At 43.5% G+C, this 22,839-nt stretch overlaps 1 protein-coding gene across 3 annotated transcripts in view; it reads right to left on the bottom strand.

Annotated features, from left to right (window-relative positions):
* Window positions 1-22,839, bottom strand: part of nedd4a (NEDD4 E3 ubiquitin protein ligase a) — a 168,867-nt gene that overhangs the window by 127,091 nt on the left and 18,937 nt on the right. For 2 of the 3 annotated variants that reach the window (XM_038812912.1, XM_038812913.1), the window contains 2 exons: window positions 16,399-16,481; window positions 4,978-5,016 (listed from right to left, as the gene is read on the bottom strand). In XM_038812912.1, the coding sequence (XP_038668840.1) occupies window positions 4,978-5,016; window positions 16,399-16,443 (84 nt within the window). In that variant the 5' untranslated portion in view covers window positions 16,444-16,481. The remainder of the gene's footprint in view (window positions 1-4,977; window positions 5,017-16,398; window positions 16,482-22,839) is intronic. The other variant, XM_038812911.1, reaches the window with a different exon arrangement.

Raw genomic sequence — 22,839 nt, 5'->3', positions numbered from 1 at the left:
ACTTCTTTCGTGGTGGGGCAGTAAAAAGGGGGAGGAGTGAAGTCTGTCGTGACAAATCCTGGGTCTGTTGTGGTGGTTTCTCTTGCTTCAGTAACCTTGGTAACTCCTGTAAGTGGAACCCACATCTTACGTTCAGGGATTCACCCAGACTAGCCAATATTAATTATACAATAATGTAATGCAGAGGTGTAACAGTAGGAGCCCCTTGGGATATGAACTAGATATGTCACTGGCACAAGCACTTCAATAAGCAGATTGATCAACACTTCAGTGAGATGAAGTCAGACACACGTTGCTACGCTTTTTAATTTTAAACAGCAAACGTGTGAAAATACAGAGCAAGAGGACTAATAAAATCACTCCTACTTAAATTTTTCTCTGAAGCCAACTTGTGTGAAGGGTCTTGCCTTTCTCTCAGGGACCTCAAAATCATACAGATCTCAATCTCTTGTTTCTTATTCAGTAGGAAGCTGGTTGATAGATTTGTGCTCCCAAATCTTGCCAGAGGATTAAGCAGAATAGTTTCCTATTAAACCTACTGCTGCATCTCCCACCCCTCACCTCATTCTTTCAATAGTAACTTTACACAAAGCTCAACGGGAAAGAGACATTTTGATCCCCGGAAATGCAAAGGTTTGCACAGATTATTTTCAACGAGCCAAGAACTCATCAACTGTCCCTAATCATCTTCAATGCCCAATTGTTCACCATATCAATCCCTTCTTTTCCCCAAGTGTCTGAAGAAGGATAAGAACGAGCCAGTCAGCGGCCTGCAATGTTAATGTGATCCCATGAAGGTCTGGCTCTGAATTTCAGCTCTGGGAATATACTCCAGGAGGCATGCAATTGAGGCAGCGGGCAACTTGTAAGCTGTTGCTACTGAGCTAGTGGATTGATTCTTCAAGTACTTAAAGCCAAGCAGGGGTCTTCCTTTAATAGTTACGGGCAGGGTAAATAAAATATTTCTATAATGATGTAATTGAAGTCAGAAAGATTGTTAGATCTGCTGTCTGTTCACTTGCTCACTGCAATGCAAGAAACATCTGGCCTCCATAAACTCTCAAAGTTCCAATATCCATATCCTAACTTACACCTTCACCCATCACCTGTGTTTGCTGACCGACATGGATTCCTGGTGAGCAACACCTTATAACTTTAAATCCCTCCACATCTCTGACCTCTGTCTGCACATATCTGATTTTAATCACTGAAATGAAAATGAAATGAAAATCGCTTATTGTCACGAGTAGGCTTCAATGAAGTTACTGTGAAAAGCCCCTAGTCGCCACATTCCGGCGCCTGTCCGGGGAGGCTGGTACGGGAACTGCGCATTAGCCGTCAACATGAATACAGATATTGTTGTTGAAAGACTTTTAACCTTGAACTCCCTGTAAAATATCAACACTAAATCATATCCATATCCTTTCCTTGGAAAAATAGCCAAAACCTCCAATAAGCATCAATAATCTAATGTAGAGCTGATAAATCTACAATCATCAAATCTACAATCATCAATATAAAAAAAAAGTGTTTCACCCGAATACAACAAATGATCTACAATAATTCCAGTTTGGTTCAGCAAACCTCATTTCCTATTTGCAAGATCACTTTGGAAGTGGAAACGAGAAAAACTCTAGCAAGATGATGGATTATCAAAATGTTCAATCATGGGCAAGGGTGAACCAATAATGCTTCTATGAGAGGTTGTTGACCGGAAATATTTTCTCTCCACACCTGCTGCTTGACCCGAGCATTCCAGCATGTTTGGTTTGTTTAAGGGCAGCACGGTGGCCTAGTGGTTAGCACAACCGCCTCACGGCACTGAGGTCCCAGGTTCGATCCCGGCTCTGGGTCACTGTCCGTGTGGAGTTTGCACATTCTCCCTGTGTCTGCGTGGGTTTCGCCCCCACAACCCAAAAATGTGCAGAGTGGATTGGCCACGCTAAATTGCCCCTTAATTAGAAAAAATAATTGGGTAATCTAAATTTATAAAAAAAAATTTTTTTTTAATGTTTGGTTTGTTTCAGATTTCTAGCACTCGCTTTTGAACAAAAATCAACGCGAGAAAGGCATCCAAAAGATATTCATTGAGAGGAGTTAGAAGAGAGGACAGAACTTTCAGAAGCTATTTCAGATCTGTGCGCTCAAATCAAGATAACTAGGATTACAAAATACTCCCAAAACCTTTTAAATGTATTCATAGGTTGTGGGCATTGCTGGCAAAACCAGCGTTTACCGCCCATCCCCAACTGCCCTCAAGAATGTGTTAGTGAGCTAAGCCCATGCAGCACATTTGCAACAATGCTGTTTGGGAGAAAGCTCCAGGTTCAGCAAAGCAGTGAAAGTGAAGGAACTGCGATACAGTTCGAAGTCAGGATGGGTGAGAGATTTTGAGGGCAACTTTGAGGTGGAGGTGCTCCTCAGCTTCTGCTAGGGGTTGTAGGTTTAGAATGTGCTGCTGAAGAAGCCTTGGTGAGTTGCTGCAGTGCACCTTGAGAATGGGACTCACTGCAGACACTGGTGGTGAAAGGAATTAATAAAGTGGTGGGTGCAATTCCAAACAAGCAGGCTGCTTTGACCTGGATGGTGTGGAGCTTCTTTGAGCAATCCTCATCCAGGCAAGTAACTAGTCACCTGTAGATGGTGGACTCAGCCTCTGATGTGCTCTTGGAGCTATAGTATTTATGTGGCTAGTCCAGTTTAGTTTCTGGTTAATAATTAGTTAATAGTAATCTGGTTGAGCTATAAACAGACACCGACTAAAACTCTGGTTGCTGGTCAGGAGGTGTGGTGGGTGCTTCGAATGTGTAACTTTGTACTATAAAAAAGTGTGCAAAGACCAACTCCATTACCCTTCACCAACCACCTTTCTGAAATAGAACACGAGGGACTAGTGCCACAGGTTTCCATTCTACAAGGTTCTATTTCCTCTTTGATCCCAATCAGGAAGTATTCAAGGCTATTTGAGGGATAGGCGGTGGTGGATTGATATCGTCACTGGACTAGCAATCCAGAGTAATCCTTTGGGAACCCGGGTTGGAATCCTAACTCGGCAGATGGTGGAACTTAAACTCAATAGAACATCTGGAGTCTAATGATAACCATGAAACCATTGTTGATTGTTGAAAAAAAAAACACACGCTTGGTTCACTATGGTTCTCTAGGAAGTAAACTCGCCATCTTTACCTGGTCTGGCCTACATGCAACTCCAGACCTATAGTATGGGGGCAGCATGGTGGTGCAGTGGTTAGCGTTGCTGCCTCACGGCACCGAGGTCCTAGGTTTGATCCCGGCCCTGGGTCATTGTCCATGTGGAGTTTGCACATTCTCCGTGTTTGCATGGGGTTTCTTTTCTTTTAATTTTTGCCGGTTTAGACACCTGGTTTGTAATGCAGAACAAGGCCAGCAGCGCGGGTTCAATTCCCGTACCGGCTTAACCGAACAGGCGCAGGAATGGGGTGACTAGAGGCTTTTCACAGTAACTTCATACTTGTGACAATAAAAGATTATTATAATATTATTATTATTGTGGCTGACTCTCAAATGCCCTTTGAAATGGCATAGCAAGCCACTCCGGTGTACTCAACCACTACGAAGAAAACACAAAGGAATGAAACCAGACAGACCACGTGGCATTGACCTTGCCAGCCCCATCGAACCTGCAATGCCCTCCTTACTAACATCTGGGGGCTTGTACCAAAATTGGGAGAGCTGTCCCTCAGACTAGTCAAGCAACAGCCTGACATAGTTATACACCCGGAATCATACTTGGATAAGATGCCAGGTGCAACACCAAGTATACCGAAAAATGAGGTGTCAACCTGGTGAAGCTACAACACAGGACTACTTGCAAGCTAAACAGCATTAGCAGCAAATGATAGACAGAGCTAGACGATCCCACAACCAACAGATCATATCCAAGCTTTGCCGTCTTGCCACATTCAGCCATGAATGGTAGTGGACAACTAAACTCACTGGAGGAGGAAACGCCACAAATATCCCCATCCTAAATGTTGGAGGAGCCCAGACAGCTGTGCAAAAGCCAAGGTTGAATCACTGGCAACAATCTTCAGCCAGAAGTGCCACATAGATGATCCAGCTCAGCCTCTCCCGGAGGTCCCCAGCATCATGGATGTCAGTCTTTAGCCAATTCTATTCACTCCACCTTAGATCAAGAAATGACTGAAGGCACTGGCTACTGCAAAGGCATAGGCCCCGACAATATGAAATGAAAATCACTTATTGTAACAAGTAGGCTTCAAATGAAGTTACTGTGAAAAGCCCCTAGTCCCCACATCGCCTGTTCGTGGCAATTGTATTGAAGACTTGTGCTCCAGAGCTTTCCGTGCCCCTCGTCAAGCTGCTCCAGTACAACTACAACTCTGGCATCTACCAGACAACATGGAAACTTGCCCAGGTATGTCCTGTATACAAGAAACAGAATAAATCCAACCTAACCAATTACTAATAACCAATGGAATGTTTGGCTCCTGAGAGCCCCCATAGTAAAGATACAGCTTGACAGAAGCAGGTTATCTGTCCTCACTATGGGACTGATAAGATTCACAGTACCCGAAAAGTGTAACCAAACTTTCGGCAATTAGCCATGGAAATCAAAGTAAACATTCTGGTTCAGGAGCTATGCGTTAGGTGATCTGAACTAATTTCGGTCATCATTCTTTAAGCACATGACACATATGATATTGCAAAAACATGTACAAGCTACTTCATAATAAATCTGCAAGAACGACCCGCGAGTCTGCAAGAACGACCAGTGAGCAAGTAACCAATTGGGATTGTAGCTCTTCACCAGGTTGACGAGAATAGCTGGACTGGCTGAAGGGTAAAGGGTGTCTCACATACAATAATCTTCCAGCTGCTCAATGTACAACAGGTAGAACATGCCATTTTGATGCTTTTTATTAAATATTTTTTATAAACTGCAAAAACAAAAAAAAGCAAATAATGTGTACTCACTCTGAAGAAAAACTCTTCATTCCACTTCGGATCTAAAGTCTGAAAGAAGAAAACATCGCTGTAAATTACTGAGTAAATTTGAGTTGTACATTAAAACAAAATGACACCATTCCTAAAATTGCTTTTTATTTCTAGTGAACATTTTATGCCACATCATCTGTTCTGGAGAAAGAAGATACAAAATCATTGTATCTATTTTGAAGTCTTATCCAGTTCAGTCTTCACTTTATATAATACTTATATTAATCTTCTATTAAATAGCAAAAGCACAGTCTTTCAGAAAGCAGACGAGTAAGGTTAGTTGAAGCGTAGGAGTTTCTCTGCCATTCTGGGAAACTCGAACATGAGGTGCGGCAATGTTATCACATGTGAAATGGTGAACTTATGCCATGGCAAGCTTACGGAGAGTTTTCATTGCAAATGTGGACGCAGGAACGCCAAATGGGGAAAAATTGACAAAATTGGGCACATGATTACCCAATTCTTTTTTCCCGCAATTAAGGGGAAATTTAGCGTGGCCAATTCACCTACCCTGCACATCTTTTTGGGTTGTAGGGGTGGGACCCTTGCAGACATGGGAGTATATGCAAACTCCACACGGACAATGACCTGGGGCCGGGATCAAACCTCGGTCCTCAGCACCATGAGACAGCAGCACTGACCACTGTACCACCGTGCTGCCCTAGGACACAAGATCGTTAATGTGTCAAAAAACATGAAACAATGTGTCAAAAAACATGAAACAGCACAAAGATGCACTAATTATCAAAGAACAAAATCAGTTTTGGGAAAAGGTCCTTGGTTTTGCTCACAAACTGAAGGTAATGCCATTCTTGGAAACTTCTGCCAAATAAAGATCACAACATGACTATTTTGTTTTAAAGGAAATAACAGGCTTTCGGCTTGGCTCAACAAATCCAAGGCACATCCTTAACTTTTCAGCAAGCAATTAAGCTGCTTATTCCTTTGGGCAGTCGTGTAGCAACTCCTGGGAATTGTAGTTTCTTACATGGAAGATAAGACTTTTGCACGTGTGCATTCTGTTCATTTAAACTGAGACCGTTATATCATGTTTCAAACAATGGGAGTAAGATGGTGTACTAGAGTCATCGAGATTTACAGCATGAAAACAGGCCTTTTGGCCCAACCTGTCCACGCCGCCCAGTTTTTAAACCACTAAGCTAGTCCCAATTACCCACATTTGGCCCATAACCCTCTAAACCCAACTTTCTCAATATGCAGAGAGAAGCTGCACCGATCCCAGGAATCTTCATAGGCCCTCTGTTGTTGTGCAGTTGCAGAGGAGAGGCATAACAAACTTTGAGACAAGCAGGTGACCGAGTTTACCTCTTCTATATTGGTTATAAAATTATTTTATTTTTAAATAAATGAGTAGATGGTGTAGAGAACAAAACTGATTTGGTATGTAAAGTCCAAAACCTGGATCTGAAATATGTATAGAGCTGTAGAGAGGGCCTATGGTGTGTTGGCGTTTATTGACAGGGGGATTTGAGAGCCTTGAGGTTGTGCTGCAAATGTCCAGGACCTTGGTTGGACCACATTTGGAGTATTGTGTGCAGTTGTGGTCACCTCATTATAGGAAGGATGTGGAAGCATTGGAAAGGGTGCAAAGGAGATATACCAGGATGCTGTCTGGATTGGAGGGTAGGTCTTATGAGTAAAGGTTGAGGGAGCAAGGGCTTTTCTCACTGGAGCGAAGGAGGATGAGAGGTGACTTAATTGAGCTGTATAAGATGATGAGAGGGATAGATAGAGTGGACGTTCAGCGACTTTTTCCTCGGGTGGATGTAGTTGTTACAAGTGGGCATAACTATAAGGTTCATGATGGAAGATATAGGAGGGATGTCAGAGGTAGGCTCTTTACTCAGAGAGTGGTTGGGGCGTGGAACGCACTCCCAGCTATGGTAGTGGAGTCGGACACTTTAGGAACTTTCAAGCGGTTATTGGATCGGCATATGGAGTGCACTAGAATGTGCTGTACAGTTCTATGTTCTATGTTTTTTTTAAATTTAGAGTACTCAATTCTTTATTTTTTTCCAAATTAAGGGGCAATTTAGCGTGGCCAATCCACCTACCCTGCACATCTTTGGGTCGTGGGGGTGAGACCCGCGCAGACACGGGGAGAATGTGTAAACGGCACACAGGCAGTGACCCAGGGTCGGGATCAAACCCAGGTCCTCGGCGGCCTGAGGCAGCAGTGCTAACCACTGCACCACCGTGCCGCCCTCTGTTCTGAAATCTATACAAAGCAAACTGTAAACTTCTCTGGCCTCATTGCGCTCAAACGAGAGCGCAACACGGCAGGAGAATACTGGGAGAAGCCTGCAGTGAGCCTCCCAACAGGCTCCGCGCCTCGCGAGATGGAATCGGAACTCTGCCCTACTTGGGACATCATAAACCTACTTACGACCTACCTGTCCGGTATCCACTGGCCTCCTTCGATTCTCCGGCCTCCTCAGGGACGCTGCAGCTGGACGCCAATCAGTGCTGGTCCACACAAACGTGGACTGAGCAGAACGGCACACGGGGATCTCCCAGATCAGAGACCCCTGGGTGCTCAGGCTAAGTGCAGGGTGGCTCCCTGGCCCTGCCCCTGGAACATGGGTACCCCTGTCACTGCCAGCCTGGCACTGCCAAGGTGCCCAGGTGGCATTGCCAAGCAAGGAGCACTGCCAGGGTGCCAATACAAGGGTGTGAGGAGGCCCATGAAATGAGGGTGGAGGCGGGGGAAGAGCTAGGCAGGCAAGTAGGGGCCTTCAGAATTTTGGAGTGGGGTGATGGATGTGGGTCGTAGAAGGGATGGGGTGCTGTAAGGGGATCTGGACCCCCAAGGACACCATAGCGGCATGCCCTCTCTTGGACATGTGGGGTAGTGTCCATGTGTGTGGGGGTGACATTGCCCATGGGTGGGGGTGGTAGCCCCACAAACTCATTTAGAGATTGGGGCATCCTTTCAAAATGGCGGCCCAATCTCAGGAGTTCAGCTCCCCAGTGCTAAAAAAAAAATTCCAAACGTGAGCTAAACAGGTGAAAAACTCCCCGGGGCCCAAGAATGTGACTAAGTGTCATTGAATAGTGGTGGGGAACTTGCCGACAGAGCCAGCAGGAAACTCACTGAAAAACCTGCCACAAATGAACTTAGAAATTTTTGGGTAGAAGCGCACCCAAAGTGTGAGTTGGTTACGGTAGATTGGGAAACTACATTAAAAGTTAACATTGACAAGCAAAGCCTAGCATTTAACGATTTATCACTTAACTTGCATTAAATTATAGTCCTTTTTCATTCTCCCCATGTCTGCGTGGGTCTCACCCCTACAACCCAAAAAGATGTGCAGGATAGGTGGATTGGTCACGTTAAAATTGCCCCTTAATTGGAAAAAATTATTGGGTACTCTAATAAATGTACTAAACAAAATTACACAGTCCTTTTAAAAGATACAAAACTCCCTGGAAGCAGTGCAACTGTGACAAACAAGAGGAATTAAAGAATGTATTAGATCAAAGGAAGAGGCTTATTATGTTGCCAAAAAGTGTAGCGAGCCCAAGGATTAGGAGGATTTTAAAATTCAACAAAAAGGTGGACCAAGAAATTCTAAGGAAGTAGAAAAGAAAATGACAGCAGACTAGCAAGAGACATAAAACAGTAATTATTTCTACAGATTTGTAAATAGGAAGAAACCAATTAAGGTAAATATGGGCTCATTAAAGGCAGAGACATTTGAAGATTACAGTGGGGAATAAGGAAGTGGCAATTGCATTAATCTGCTTTCACTGCAGAAGACACTAAAAAAACGACCTGAATTAATGGGGAAACTAAGGGTTCAGCACGAATGGGAAACATCCAGCAAGCATTCCAAGTCAACAAAACAGTGCTGGGGAAATTACTGGGGCCAACTAGTGTCAAATCCCTAGTCTTGACAACCTGCATCCGAGAGTTTTAAAAGATTTAGCGGCAGAGGTCGTGCATACATTGGCTTTGATCTAGAATCTAAGGAATTCTGAAGAACAGCCCCCAAGCCTGGGAAGGGAGTAAAAATAATCCCATTATCTAAGAAAGGAGGAAGGGAGAAAATGGAACAGTTAGCCCAACATCAATTAGAAGCAAGATGCTAGAATCCATTAGAAAATCATATGATCAAGCAGAGTCGACACAGATTGATGAATGAGAATTACATTTGACAATTTTTTTTTCTTTTTTGAGGATTTAAAATCAGAGGATAGTTGGAGGAATCCAGCAGAAAGGGCATTTAAGTCTTCAAAAAAGTATCTGAAAAAGGTCCCACACAAAATTAGGACTAAAAAAGATAATTTATTAGCCTGGATCAAGAATTAATGAATGGATAGAAAACCAAGAGTAGGAATAAATGGGACATTTTCAGGTTGGCAGGCTGTAACCAGCGGAGCACTACACAGATCATACTTGGGACTTAGCAATTTACAATGATAATAACTTAGATGATAGATTGGATGCACTTGCTAATGATTTGATAGCTGGGTATGTTTGTTTTATTAATGATGTGGGCATCACTAGCTAGGCCAGCAATTATTGCCCACTCCTCAATGCTCTTGATAAGTTGGTGTTGAGTTTCTTCCTGAACCACTGCACTCGAGGTGTCGGTATAGAGTTCCAGGATTTTCAGTCAGTGACAGTGAAGGAACGGCAATATATTTCCAAGTCAGGATGGTGTGTGACTGGAGAGGAACTTGCAGATGATGGGAGTTCCCATGTGTCGGCTGCCCTTGCCCTTCCAGGTGGTAGAGATCACGGGTTTGGAAGGTGCATTCAAAGGAACTTTATCAAGTTTCTGCATGCATCTTCTGGATGGTACACATTGCTGCCACTGTACGCTGATGGTGGATTGGGTGCCAATCAAGTGGGCTGCTTTGTCCTTGATGGTGTCGTACTTTTGGAATATTGGCAAAGCTTCACTCAACCAGACAAGTGGAGAGTTTTCCATCATAAGACATAGGAGCAGAATTAGGCCATTCGGTCCATCTAGTCTGCTCCACCATTCAATCATGGCCGCTATGTTCCTCATCCCCATCCTCCTGCCATCTCCCCATAGCCATTGATCCCCTTATTATCAAGAAGCTATCTATCTCCATCTTAAAGACACCCAGTGACTTGGACATTTTGCAGCAAAGTGTTCCACAAATTCACCATCCTCTGGCTGAAGAAATTCCTCCTCGTCTCCGTTTTAAAGGATGGCCCCTTCAGTTTGAGGCTGCGCCTTCGTGTTCTAGTTTCTCCTTCTAGTGGAAATATCCTCTCCACATCCACTCCATCCAAACCTCAGAGTATCCTGTAAATTTCAATGAGATCCCTTCTCATCCTTCTAAACTCCATTGAGTACAGACTCAAGAGTCCTCAACCGCTCCTCATACAACAAGCTCTTCATTCCAGGGATCATTCTTGTGAACCTCCTCTGTACTCTCTCCAAGGTCAGCACATCCTTCCTTAGATACGGGGCCCAAAACTGCTCACAATACACCAAATGGGGCCGGACCAGAGCCTTATACAGCCTCAACAGGGCATTCCTGCTCTTGTATTCTAGCCCTCTCAACATGAATGCTAACATTGCATTTGCCTTCCTAACTGCCGACTGAACCTGCACGGTAACCTTAAGAGAAACCTGAATCCCGAATCCTAAGTCCCTTTTGTGCTTCAGATTTCTGAAGCCTTTTCTCATTTGGAAAATAGTCCATGCCTCTATTCTCCCCACCAAAGTGCATAACCTCACACTTTTCTACATTGTATTCCATCTGCCACTTCTTTGCCCACTCTCCAAGCCTGTCCAGGCCCTTCTGCTTCCTCAACACTACCTGCCCCTCTTGTAGACCTTTGTATCATCTGGAAACTTAGCAACAATGCCTTCAGTTCCTTCTTCCAGATTATTAATGCACAGCGAATAGCTGTGGTCCCAACACTGGCCCCTGCGGAACACCACTAATCACCGGTTGCCATCCTGAGAAGAACCCTTTATGCTCACCTCTATCCATAACCATACTTTAACCAACCTTACCCCGAACACCATGGGCCCTTGTCAAAGACCTTCTCGAAATCCAAATAGATTACATCCACTGGTTCTCCTTTGCCAAACTTCCTCATTACCTCCTCAAAGGAATTTTAACAGGATGTCAGGCATGACTTCCCAGTGACAAATCTGTGCTGACTTAGTCCTATTTTACCATGCAATTCTAAGTACTCTGCAAATTCATCCTTAATAATGGACTCTAAAATCTTACCAACAACCAAAGTCAGACTAAGCAGTCTATAATTTCCTGTCTTCTGCCTCCCTTCCTTCATAAATAGGGGTGTTACATTAAACATTTTGCAATCCTCTGGGACCCTCCCCGTCTTCGTGCTTCCAGAAAGATCACCACCAACGCCTCCACAATCTCCTCAGCTATCTCCTTCAGAACCCTGGGATGCAGACCATCCGGTCCAGGTGATTTATCCACCTTTAGACCTTTCAGTTTCCCCAGCACCTTCACCTTAGTGATGGCCGCTACACTCGCCTCTGCCTGCTGACTCAGTTCTGGTATGCCACTGGCGTCTTTTACTGTGAAGAAGTACATATTTGTTTCTTCTGCCATTTGTTTCCTAGTACTACTTCTACAGCCTCAATTAAGTCTTATATATCAAAAAAACCTCTTGCAATCTCCTTTTAGATAACTAGCTAGCTTACACTCTCTCATCTTCTTCCCCTTTACAAGCAAACAGACAGCTAAAAAAGCAATAAAGGCTTCCCAATCCTCTGGCTTCCCACTAATCCTCGCCACATTGTATGCTTTTTCCTTTGCTTGTATGCTGCCCTCGACTTCCCTCGTCAGCCATGGTTGCCTTACCCTCCCCGTAGAATGTTTCTACCTCCTTGGCATGAATTTCTGTTGTGCCTCTCAATTAGCCCCAAAAGACTTCGCCCATTGCTGTTCCACTGTCTTCCCTGCCAAGCTCCCCTTTCAATCACACTCCTGACTTGTGCCTCGTAGATGGACAGGCTTTGGGAGTCAGCAGCCAAGTTACTCACTGCAGAATGCCCAGCCTCTGACCTGGTTTTGTAGCCATAGTATTTATATGGCTGGTCCAGCTCAGCCTCCGGTCAATGGTAACCCCCAGAATGTTGATAGTGGGAGATTCAGCTATTGAATGTCATGGGGAGAGAGTTAGACTTTCTCTTATTGGAGATGGTCATTGCCTGACACTTGTATGGCACAATATTACCAAGCAGTCAGTAGCAAAGAGGATGCAATGAAGTTGCAGAGGGATTATAGACAGGTTGGATGAGGAGACAAGAACATGGCAAATGGAATAGAATGTGACAAAGTGTTAAGTTATCCACTTTGCTGGAGGAAAAGAAATGTTAAAAAATGTTTTTGAAGGAGAGAGACTGGGAAATGTTTGTATTCAAGGGGGACCGGAGTGTTATTCTACATGATTCACAAAGTTAACATGCAGGCATAGCAAGAAATTAGGGAGGAAAATGGCATGTTAGCTGTTGTTACAAAGAATATGGAGTATAAAAGAGTAAAGAAGTTTTACTGCAATTATACAGTGCAGTAACGAGGCCACACCAGAGCAACGTATGCAGTTTTGGTCTCCTTACCTGAAAAGGGACATACCTGCCCTAGAGAAAAATACAATAAAGGTTTACTAGAGTGGTTCCCAGGATGAAAGGATTATCCTACAAGGAAAGATCGAGTAGACTAAGATCCCTGTGGTTTAGAAGAATGGTGGTTCATCCAATTGAAACATATAAAAATCCTTAAAGGGTTTGACAGGGTATAGATCAGGGGTGGGCAAACTACGGCCCGCGGGCCGCATGCGGCCCGCCAAAGGTCTTTATGCAGCCCACCAAGATCAAGTCATTAAAAAAAAAAAAAATTTAAATTTTTTTTTATTTTTAATTTTCTTTTTATTTTAAGGTTAATGGGGGGGGGGGGGGGGGGGGCTGTTGGGTTACTGGTATAGGGTGGATACGTTGACTTGAGTAGGGTGATAAAAATATTAATTAATAAAAATTAATTGCTTTTTTTTCTTTAAACTGAGTTATTGTTTTTCAAATAAATGTGTTTCATGTAAAGTTTCTACTTTAAAATATTAATTAATAAAAAATAATTGCTTTTTTTTTCTTTAAAAACCTTTTATTTTGGCTATTTTAAATATTAATTATTTTACTTAATATACTATGCGGCCCTTTAAAATTGTGAATTTCTGAATGTGGCCCTTGCACGGAAAAGTTTGCCCACCCCTGGTATAGATGCTGAGAAAAAAAAATCCCCCTGGCTGGGTAATCTAGAACTGGGTCCACAGTCTCAGAACAGGGAGTCGGCCATTTAGGAACGAGATGAAGAGCAATTTCTTCATCCAGAGGGTTGTGAATCTTTGAAATTCTCTAGCCCAGAGAGCCATGGATGCACAGTTGTTAAATGGATTCAAGAAAAACCTTCCAACAGAACTTTGGCTACTAAGGATTACGGCGATAGCGTGGGCAGGTGGTGTATCCATAGAATCCCTTCCTACATCCCTTCCTACAGTGCGGGAGGAAGAAATCCGATCCATCGGGTCTGCACTGACCCTCCAAAAGAGCATCCTACCTCGGCTCACTCACCCACCTGTTAGCCCACCTAACCCGCACATCTTTGGACTGTGGGAGGGAACCGAGCGTCTGGAGGAAACCCTGCAGGCACGGGAAGAACGCACAAACTCCGCACAGACGGGTCACCCAACGCCGCAATCAAACCCGGGTTCCTGGTGCTGTGAGGCAGTGCTAACCACTGTCACACGTCGAGGTGGATCCGACCCTTGTAAGTAACAGAACAGGTTCAAAGGGCGAAATGGTCTACTCCAGCTCCCAAGGACTTGTACTTTCATTTTAACTTCCAGCATTTCCGCCTGCCCCTTAAATGGAACTGGATTTGAGAGAGTGACTGCTTTTACTGGCCTTGCAGCCTGGTCTGGCTGCTGGCTCGCCGGCATCTCAATGATAGATTTTCTGTATTTTTGGTGCTCCTTGGACGGGTTAAAAACACCCAACCAGATGTAGCCAGGAGAGAGCCACCTTTCATGCGACCACTCAGCTCATGGCCTCCACCGGCTCCTTTGAGAGGAGCGATTTAAGTGGGCCAGATATTTTACTCGCTTAGACACTGCACAATTTAACTTCATCAACACACTTAGGATGTGTGCCAGAGAGAAAATACAATTATATATGATTTGTATCATAGCTGTGAAGCATAGACAAGCCAAATACTGAAAGTACACTATGACAGTGACACAGTAGTAGTATAACAGTACCAGTATCTTCCTCTTTTCAAAGATTTTAAACTCAATTAGATCTCACAGGTGCAAATCTGTTTTCCAAGTGACCATGCTTTGAGTCTACATTTTAATGTCAGTGATCTATTAAACCTCAGGAGATCCTGCCCTCACCTAATATACACACAAGCAGAGTTGCGAGCGAAATCAACGGATGCGATCAGTGGCCGGGATTGGGGGGGGGGGAACAATCCAAAGACGTGCAGGTTAGGTGGATTGGCCTTGCTAAATTGCCCTTCATGTCCAAAAAGGTTCGGTGGGGTTACGGTGCTAGGGTGGAGGAGTGAGGTACTCTTACCAGGGGCTGATGCAGACTTGATGGGCCGAATGGCCTCCTTCTGCACTGTAAACTCTTCTGATTCAATGATTCTTCGGCCCCTCAACCTGTTTCTCCATTCAATAAGACCATTGCTAATCTGTTTATATGGCGTTCCATATTCCCATCTACATCCTTGCCTAACAAGAATCTATTTCCCTCTGCCTTAAAAATATTAAATGACTCCATCTCCACCTTCGGAGACAGTGTTCCAAAGACACCGAACACTCAAAATACTCCCAATTTCTGTCCACTAATTTAATACCTTGCCCCCTTGTTCTGGACTCACCCATGAGGAAACATCCTTTCCACGTCCACCTTCTCAAGACCATTCAGCATCTTATATACTGCAACCAAGTCCACCCCTCGCTCTTCTAAACTCCAGTGGAAGCATGGCCGAGCCAGTCCAACCCTCCCCCCCCCCCCCCTTATCCACATATCCCTCAACTCCCTCTCTCCAGGACTTGTATACAAAACATCTAGGCTGACACTGCAATACTGACGGAGTGCTGCACCGTCAGAGGTGTCAACTTTCTTTCGTAGGAGATGTTAAATTAGTCTACCCTCTCAGGTACCCGTAGAAGGTGACATGACACCATTTTGAAGAGTAGTGCCCTGGCAATTTTTCACCCCTCAATCAACAATGTAGATTGTCTGGTCCTCCTCATGTTGCTAATTGAGAGTTTGCTGTGCACAAATTGGTTGGCACATTTCCTACAATAAGTTAAATAACTACAAAGTTTCTGACCAGTTATAAAGCACATCAGGATGCCCCGTCGTTCTGAAAGTCAATATATAAATACACGTGGAGACCTGGATCAATGACATGGCGGGTTTCATTAAGCTAGAGAAGGTCAAATTCACCCCGAGAGGGTCGGTACAAGGGTTCTTTAGACGGTGGCAACCTTTCCTCGACTTTCTGGCTCAACGATAGGGTACGGGGACAGTAGCAGCAGCAACCCAAGGGGGGGGGGGGGGGGGGGGGGAGAGAGAGAGAGGAGACGATGACTATGTTTGTTTATTTAATTTTAATTTATTTTTAAGTTCTTTTGTTGTTCATTGGGGTTGGGGGGGTGGGGGGATGTGATACATGCGTCGATATGGTCTGGGGGGGTGTTACCGTTATTATGGGTTATTTTGTTGCATTTCATTGTTTGTTGTTATGTTTTATATTTTCTGTAAAAAATTCCAATAAAAATTATTTAAAAAAAAATATATATATAAATACAAAGTGCCTAACGACCTCTCGGAGTGCCGAACACCCACATTAAACCGAGTACTTACTGAGTAGTGCAATGCTATTGGCTACAGTATAGATCATAGAATTTACAGTGCAGAAGGAGGCCATTCAGCCCATCGAGTCTGCACCGGCCCTTGGAAAGAGCACCCCACTCAAAGCACACACCTTCTCCATCCCATCCCCCTTAACCCAGTAACGCCAATTAACCTTTTTGGACACGAAGGGCAATTTAGCATAGCCAGTTCACTTAAGCCGCACATCTTTGGACTGTGGGAGGAAACCGGAGCACCCGGAGGAAACCCACGCACACATGGGGAGAACGTGCAGACTCCACACAGACAGTGAGCCAAGTTGGGAATTGAACCCATGACCCTGGAGATGTGTCTTTTAAAACCTCAGTCAACCACATGATATTACGATGGCAGCTTGAATGCTATTTATTCAATAAATAACAATCATTTATTTTTTGTACTTATGGAAATCCTGAAATGAAAATATCAAGGAACAGCCTGGATAACATCTTACCAACCTTCTTGATCGTTTTGGTTTGAACACTGGTGAGTTCTCCATTTAACGGATCATACAAAGTCACTTTAGCGTATGGGTCACTGTGTAAAAAGGAGAAAGAAAAAAAGTGAAAATCTCCTCTGTTACACTGGCAACAGATCACACAAACGTTGACACTTTAGATATGAACAGTTACACAAGTTTCCGCCAGATAATAAAATGTCATCGCTGTAAAGTTTTTGGAACAAATCCAGTTGAGCGTTTGGTACAGATAAGAATATTATTTTCCCAATCATGCAAAACTCATGCTTTCCCAGATCAATAAAGGATTCTTCCTGCCCCAGAGCAACAGCATATGCTGGGACAAACACAGATAATAAACTCATTTGCGTTGCTCTCCATTACATTGTGCACAAATCATGTGCACAATGTAATGGACGCTATTTAACAAATTGCTGGTCCTTCATAATGCTAAGTAATCTCCCCCCACGCACAAAACACACACACAGTATGAAACACAAACAGTGCTGAGGACTGTCAGAGGATGCAGATCGGTTGGAGACTCAGGCAGAGAGGTGGTAGATGGAATTTATCCGGACAAATGGGAGGTAATGCATTTTGGAAGTATATATAGAACCTTGGTGAGTTACTGCAGTGTGTCTTGTAGATGGTACATTTGGCTGACACTGTTTGTCAGTGGTGGAGGGTTTGAATGTTCGTGGAAGGGGAACAATCAAGCGGGCTGCTTTGTCCCGAGTGTTGTTGGAGCTGCGCTCATCCTGGCAAGTGGAGAAGATTGTTGTGCAGTTTGCAGAGGAGTGGCACAACAAACTTTGAGACAAACCGGTGGCTGAGTTTACCTCTTCTATATTTGTTACAAAGTTCTTTTTTTTTTTAAATAAATGAGTAGGTTGTGTAGAGAACAAAACTGATTTAGTATATAATCCAAAACTTGGGTCTGAAATTTTGTTTTTATTAAATTTACAGCACCCAATTCTTTATTTTCCAATTATTTATTTCTGATCAATGGTAACCCCAGGAATACAATTATGCGGAATTCAGCGATGGTCATTGCTGAATGACCAATCATGGCGTGAATATAACTTGCCACTTGACAGCCCAAGACTGGATATTGTCTAGGTGTTGGTGCTTCTTTATCCGAGGAGTCGTGAATGGTGCTGAACATCAACCACAAACCTTATGGTGGAAGGGAGGTCATTGATGAAGCAGCTGAAGATGGTGGAGCCTAGGACACTACCCTGAGGAACACCTGCAGTGTTGTCCTGGAGCGGAGATGATTCACCTCCAACAACCACAACTATCTTCCTTTGAGCCAGGTATGACTCCAACCAGCAGAGAGTTTACCCCGATTCCCATTAACTTCAGTTTAGCTAGGGCTCCTTGATGCCATACTCTGTCAAATGCTGCCTTGATTGTGAGCATTGAAGCACATTGAATTAGTAATCTGGGGATGAATTGAGAAAGAAAACATACAGTGCCATCTGCAGGACACGGACAAACTAGCTTTAAGCAAACTCCACTTAACATCCCCGGACACTGAATGATTCATCGGGCTGAAGACCTAACTTGATTATAGTTGTACTTGACAACAGGTTTTCCTGGTGAAAGTAAATTTGCATTTTCCAAAGTTACGATCCAGACATCATTGAACAGCACTTTAAGCCTGGTCCTTGCTTATTTTAATTGCCTTTAGTTACTATAATCTTCAAAAGTCATGATTTCTCAAATTCTGAACACAAGGTGTGCGCAACATAGAACAAGCAGCATAATTAGGGAAATAGAGAGGGTTTTAAACTAGCTAGAGGAGGAAATACATCAATAATAAAATAATAAAATAAAAATAATTTAAAAATAATAAAAAAAAATAATAATAATAAAATAACAACAACTTATTGTCACGAGTAGGCTTCAATGAAGTTACTGTGAAAAAACCCTAGTCGCCACATTCCAGCGCCTGTTCGGGGAGGCTGGTATGGGAATTGAACCCATGCTGCTAGCATTGTTCTGCATTAAAAGTCAGCTGTTTAGCCCACTGTGCTGAACCAGCCCCAGATTTGGGCAGATGTGGTAAATCAAAGAGTAGGAAAGACAGAGAGAAAGGTATTAATATGGGAAATAATAAACAAGGCATGACAGGAAGGGATAGAGAATACAAAGTCAAGAGTATATTAGCAGGTAAAGGATGAAATTTAAAACCGGACAAAAATAAAGGCTTAAAAGAAAAAGCATATGGATAAGGAGCAGGTCAGAAGGCGGGACAGAATATAAAGAATTACTAAAATAATAACAAGTAGATAAAAATAGAATACGAGAGAAAGCTAGCAAGAAATTTAAAAAATAGATAGCAAGTGTTTTATATATTTGAATAAGTGTTAACAAAGTGAGCATTGGTCTGATAGAAAGCAAGCCTGGGTTTTGGGGAGGTGGAGGATAGGTGTGGGCACTGTGCAGGGGGGGTCCTGCGAACCATGTCCATGTGTTTTGGGCATGTCCGAGGCAGAGGGGCTTCAGGCCGGGGTTTTGCTAACGTCATGTCAGAGGTCTTACAAGTGAGGGTGGTGCTGAGTCCAGAGGTGCCGATCTTTGGTGTGTCGGAAGACCTGGGAGCCCAGGGGGTGAGAGAGACTGGTGTCCTGGCCTTTGCCTCCCTGGTGGTCCGGAGACGGATCTCACTAGGATGGAGGGACTCGGAACCCCCGAAGTGGGGGGCGTGGGTTTGCGACATGGCGGGGTTTCTCAGACTTGAGAAGGTTGGATTTGCTCGAGGGGTTAGTTGCAGGGGTTTGCTCGGAGGTGGCAGCCGTTCATAGACTTCTTTGAGGGGGGTGGGTTGTTGGTGGGCCAGTTGGCGCTGTTTGTGTGGTCCGTATTGGCTGGGGTTTGTTGGTTGTATTTTTGTTGACATATCATGTTGGAAGTTGTTGGAATTGTGGATGTCTCAATATAATATTTTAAGAGGTTAAAAAAAAGAAAAATGAAAGCAAGCCTAGGAATTAATAATGGAAAATAAGGAGATGGTAGATGAATTGGTATTTTGAATCAGGGGTCTTCATTAATTATAGAAGAAACAAGTAACATCCCAGAAATAGCTGTAAAATCTGGATGTGGGAGGGAGGGAGGAACTCAGGAAGATTACAATCACATGGGGAAATGACAGAGCAAATGTTTGGTGCGGTGTGCTCACTAATCTCCGAATCCTTATGTACTTCATCCTGGGGTCTTAAAAGAAGTGGCTATTCAGATAGCTGGTGCGTTGGTTTTAATTTTTCAAAATTTAATTGACTAGATTCTGGGAAGGTTCCATTAGTTTGGAAAATAGCAAATAACTCCTTTATTCAAAAAATTGCAGGAGAGAGAAAGCAGGAAACTACAGGTTAGTTAGTTTAACATTCATCAGCAAGGCACGTATTCAAGGTAATCAGGCAGAGTCAACATGGTTCTGTGAAAGGGAAATCATGTTTAATTATTTTATAGCAGTTCTTTGACGTAATAACAAAGGGGAACAGGTTGATGCACTTTACTCAATTTCCAGAAGGCATTTGATAAGGTACCGGATCAAAAGGTTACTGTGCAAAATAAAAGCTCATAGTGTACGAGGTAACATTTTGGCATGAATAGGAGATTGGCTAACTAACAGGAAATAGAGAGTGGGCATAAATGGGTCATTTCCTGGTTGACAAGATGTAATGAGTGGTGTGCCACAGGGGTCAGTGCTGAGGCCTCAACCTTTTACAATTTGCATAAATACCCTGGATGAAGGGACTAAAGGTGTGATTTACTAAATTTGATGACAACACAAAACAAGGTTGCTGCAAAGGGATATAGATAAGTTAGGCGAGTGGACAAAGATCTGTCAAATAGAGTAGAACGTGGGAAACTGTCTATTTTGGCAGGAAAAATGAAAAGGCATATTATCTAAATAGTGAGAGATTGTAAAGCTCTGAGATACAGAGGAATCTGGGTGCCAGAGAGCATGGATTGCAAAAGCTTAGTATACAAGTACAGCAAGTAATTAGGAAAACTAATAGAATGTTATTTGTTGCAACTGGAATTGAATACAAAAGATGGAACAGTTGTTCAAGGCACTGATGAGACCATATCTAACGTATTGGTCTCCCTATTTAAGGAAGGATGTAACTGCATTAGGAGTTGTTCCGAGAATGTTTTCTGGACTCACAGCAGGAATGGGAGGGTTGTCTTAGGAGGAAAGGCTGGACAAGCTAGGCCTGAATTCACTAGAGTTTGGAAAGTAAGAGGCAACTTAATCAAAACAGAAGACCCTGAAGGGTCTTGACAGGCTGGATGTGGACAGGGTGTTTCTTCTTCTGGGAGAATCTCGAACTAGAGGGCCACTGTTTAAAAATAAGGGGACACTCGTGTAAGACAGAGATCAGAATTTTTTTTTCCCTCAAGGAAGCCATGAGTCTTTGGGACTCTCTTCCACTAAAAGCAGTGGGAGCAGAGTCTGAATATTTTTGAAGGCAGAGTTAGATAGATTCTTGACAAGCAAGGGGATGAAAGATCATCTGGCGCAAGGTGCGAGTGTGGAGTTGAGGTTACAAACACATCAGCAACAATCTTCTTGAATGGCAGAGCAGTGGTAAGGGTCCAAGTGGCCGACATCTGCTCCTAATTTGAATGTTTGTATGTTCATAATCTTGGGTCCAGAGCTAATGCTCCAAGGACACTAGTTCAAATCCCACCTTTGCAGCCAGGAAATTTATATCCAATTAAATAAATAAATCTTGAAATAAAATGTTATTCCAGGCAACCAAAGACACAGCCATTGATTAAATGATGATTGCGAAGAACCACTTAAGAATCAGAGAAGCTAGGCTGTTCACCTTAGGCAAAAGGAGATTTGTTAGGGCTGTTCAAAATAATGAACAGTCCAGACAGAGGAGATTAGGAGAAACTGTTCCCATTGAAATCAAGGACACAGTTAAGGTGAGAGAACCAAAAAGGTGATATGAGAAAAAACATCTCTTGGTGTACCACCCGAGTGCAGCAAAGGCTGATTCAATGAGAGCTGATTTGTAAGGCCACAGGGGGGGGAAAAAGGCAGGGTGCCAGAAAAGATGCATTGTTCTGGCAGAGAGCCAGCATGGACACAACTGGTTAAAATGGCCTCCCAATGTTTTGTAAACATTCTAATGATCCTATAAATGGGAAGAGCGGGTGATACTGGCCCTAGACTTGCCCCAAATGTAATATGATTGCAGCTGACCTTCCACCTCAACTCCACTTTCCCGCTCTATCTTTCAATTCCCTTAGTAATGGGATTCATTTACACATGCTAGAAGTGACATACATTATTTTGTGCACAGGGACTGATTCTCAGCAAACAAAAAGAATATGTTCAAGCTTTGCACCTTTTTCAAATTATCCAGAAGCTCGGGGAGCCTATAATTCCCCATTGCTTTCTCCATGGCAACATCTCAGCCAACCAGTCTGTATCCTTTTCTCCGGTTATACAAATTGTGATGGTTTGAAATTTGCCATTCTGCATTTGTCTTGACAGGTGCAACACAAAAAGCTTAGACAACATCTCACTCTCTTCAGCGAGATTCCATTAAGTGTTTAAGGTGGGCACGAGACAAGATTGTAGGTCTTTGGGCAGCACGGGGGCGCAGTGGTTAGTGCTGCTGCCTCACAGTGCTGAGGTCCCAGGTTCGATCCTGGCTCTGGGTCACTGCCCATGTAGAGTTTGCACATTCTCCCCGTGTGTTTGCGTGGGTTTCGCCCTCCCAACCCAAAGATGTGCAGGCTAAGTGAATTGGCTACGTTAAATTGCCCCTTAATTGGAAAATATAAATTGGGTACTCTAAATTTAGAAGAGAAAATAATTTTTTTTTTTTTTTTTAAATGAGAATTTTTTTTAAAAAAGATTGTAGGTCTTTTTAAGAGGAACAACAACAATGCCATGGAGTGATTTGAAAAGAATGATGAGAATTATAAAGATCAAGGTGCGGCTGAAACGGGAGCCAACATAGGTTAGGTGGATTGGCCATGCTAAATTGCCCGTAGTGTCCTAAAAAAAGTAAGGTTAGGGGGGGGGGGGGGGGGGGGGGGGGGGGGGGGGGGTTGTTGGGTTACGGGTATAGGGTGGATACGTGGGTTTGAGTAGGGTGATCATTGCTCGGCACAACATAGAGGGCCAAAGGGCCTGTTCTGTGCTGTACTGTTCTATGTTCTATAGGTCAACATAGATGGGGATGGTGGGTAGCATTTACAGTTGCCCACTCTGACTGATAAGCAAGGTCATAGATGCTAGCTTTAAGGAAACAAATGCTTGGCAGGTCGGTATCTAGGGAAGGGAGAATTGGCATCTTTGTGCCTTTGCTTCAAGCACACACGCAAAGACCATTGATGCAGACACAAAATGTGTAAGGATGCCAATATCTACAGTATGTGCACATTGTGGCTTCCAACTGAGAG

Source organism: Scyliorhinus canicula, chromosome 12, assembly GCF_902713615.1.
Source record: "Scyliorhinus canicula chromosome 12, sScyCan1.1, whole genome shotgun sequence".
Classification (NCBI taxonomy): Eukaryota; Metazoa; Chordata; class Chondrichthyes; order Carcharhiniformes; family Scyliorhinidae; genus Scyliorhinus; species Scyliorhinus canicula.
The sequence above is the reverse complement of the archived record's forward strand: the minus strand, read 5'-3'. Positions and strand labels throughout refer to the sequence as shown.